The sequence below is a fragment of the Dendroctonus ponderosae genome, unplaced genomic scaffold (assembly GCF_020466585.1).
Source record: "Dendroctonus ponderosae isolate FM_Combo_2020 unplaced genomic scaffold, Dpon_F_20191213v2 Dpon_F_20191213_4, whole genome shotgun sequence".
Lineage (NCBI taxonomy): Eukaryota > Metazoa > Arthropoda > Insecta > Coleoptera > Curculionidae > Dendroctonus > Dendroctonus ponderosae.
Genome location: NW_026018611.1, coordinates 1,572,004 through 1,573,699, shown reverse-complemented (window position 1 = coordinate 1,573,699; position 1,696 = coordinate 1,572,004). Strand labels below are relative to the sequence as shown.

The window sequence follows — 1,696 nt, the reverse complement described above, 5'->3', positions numbered from 1 at the left end:
CAACGAAAGCTGGACCCTTTCTGGACACGCTGTCGTTCTCCGATCGAATGCTTTGAATGCTCCTCGTAATGTCGCCCTCGTCAATTGAGCTGCAAGAAAAAACACACTGGTAGATTAATACGGCAGACACCAAGCCTGGTTGGGTTCTGCTACCTGCAGACATACATGTCGTAGTCCTCGGAGCGCCGCTGGTAGATATTCTTGGGGTTGGCGTGGGCGAAGGGCTGCGCATAAATGGGCGACTCTCCCCCTGATCTGGAGGACCTGCACGCCAGATACTGCAAAGGGGGGCTGATTCTACTGATCACCGACGACCCCTCTGAGCTGGACGTTGGCGACGTTTTCTCTCGATCCGTGAGCAGTTTGGGCTTCGCCAGGCCGAGGGCGCGGCTCAACGAACCCTGCCAGAAAACAGTTGCTGTCATATTAAATGGCACTTGTTAAAGCCCGTTTACACGCTCAAGCCATCTGAACGATTTGGCTTGCGCAAGCCAAATCGTTCAGTTCACCTGCACAGATCTGGCTTGCGCAAGCCAAATCGTTCAGTTCACCTGCACAGATCTGGCTTGCGCAAGCCAAATCGTTCAGATGGGTTGAACGTGTAAACGGGCTTTTAGAGGTGAAGCACTCACCCTTAAGCTGGTCCTCTTGCTGTCCACAGCCGCTCCAGCGCCCAGTGGGGGTGAGGGGGCCGTCAGGCCTCCGCACGACTTGGAAAACGAGCGTCCGAGAGAGCCGCTCGGCCCTCTTTGTTTCGCCCTTACCCGCACATAGTGCACTAATGTGGATCTAGCGTAACAGTGCAAAATGAAAAGAACATCGAGAAAGCGGTGCGGGACACACAAGCATTCTATGTATAGATTTTGCTTAACACATTAGGCGATGGGGTTTCCAAAGGCGGCCACTCGGTTCATCTGTGGACGTCCTCCAGCACACCTGGACGGCACTGCAGTCATGCAAAAGTCCAGCTCGCCTGGCAATGGACTAGAAGACTAGGAGCACAGATTACAGAGTATAGATTGGACAGTTATGCATTTAAATTGTTTTTGTCCCGCCAAAATGATTTTGCTACATGCAACCACAGAGAGGCGTCGTCCAAAAATCCAGAGGATCAGCTGATTGTTTGCATGCGTTTGTTTTGCACATATGTCCCTAAGAGGATGTCCTCTGAACATACAGTATTTTACAGTTAAGATTATTCCGTCAATTTTCAATCTTTCAGCCTATCAATGTTTTTAATTGCAATCATAAGCATTTTCAACTAGTGCGATAACTGTGATATTTATCTTTGTTTTACAATAATGGAGCACAACGTGGCTCGGAGAATGACTTAGTGTTGTGTTCGGAATTCTGTGATCTCTAGATAACTGTGAAGTTTATTTGAGTTTTACAACAACTGAAGGTAATGCTTTACGATGTGATCTGGTACTAGGATTGCCGCTTTGTCGATGAAGGCTATGCTCACCCTTTCAATTTGATATATTTGTTTATAAATCAGAAACAAGTCTTGCTTCTGTACAAATATATCAAACTAAATATTAAACATATCTTAATTCCAATTTAAGTAATGGGTAGGCCGACAATAGCAAGGATGCAAACTCTGAGCAGTAGTAGCAGAGACGCAAACCCCGCAAGAACGACGTGGCGCAGTTGTGTCTAGATTCATCATAGATGGCGGTAGGATAGACATTGTTTC

The 1,696-nt window shown here is 47.3% G+C and overlaps 1 protein-coding gene across 3 annotated transcripts in view; it reads right to left on the bottom strand.

Annotated features, from left to right (window-relative positions):
* Positions 1–1,696, bottom strand: part of LOC109542955 (kazrin) — a gene marked incomplete at its 3' end in the record, with an annotated part of 8,428 nt that continues 6,732 nt past the window's right edge. For all 3 annotated transcript variants that reach the window (XM_048665626.1, XM_048665628.1, XM_048665627.1), the window contains 3 exon segments: positions 1–89; positions 154–401; positions 633–789. In XM_048665626.1, the coding sequence (XP_048521583.1) occupies positions 1–89; positions 154–401; positions 633–789 (494 nt within the window).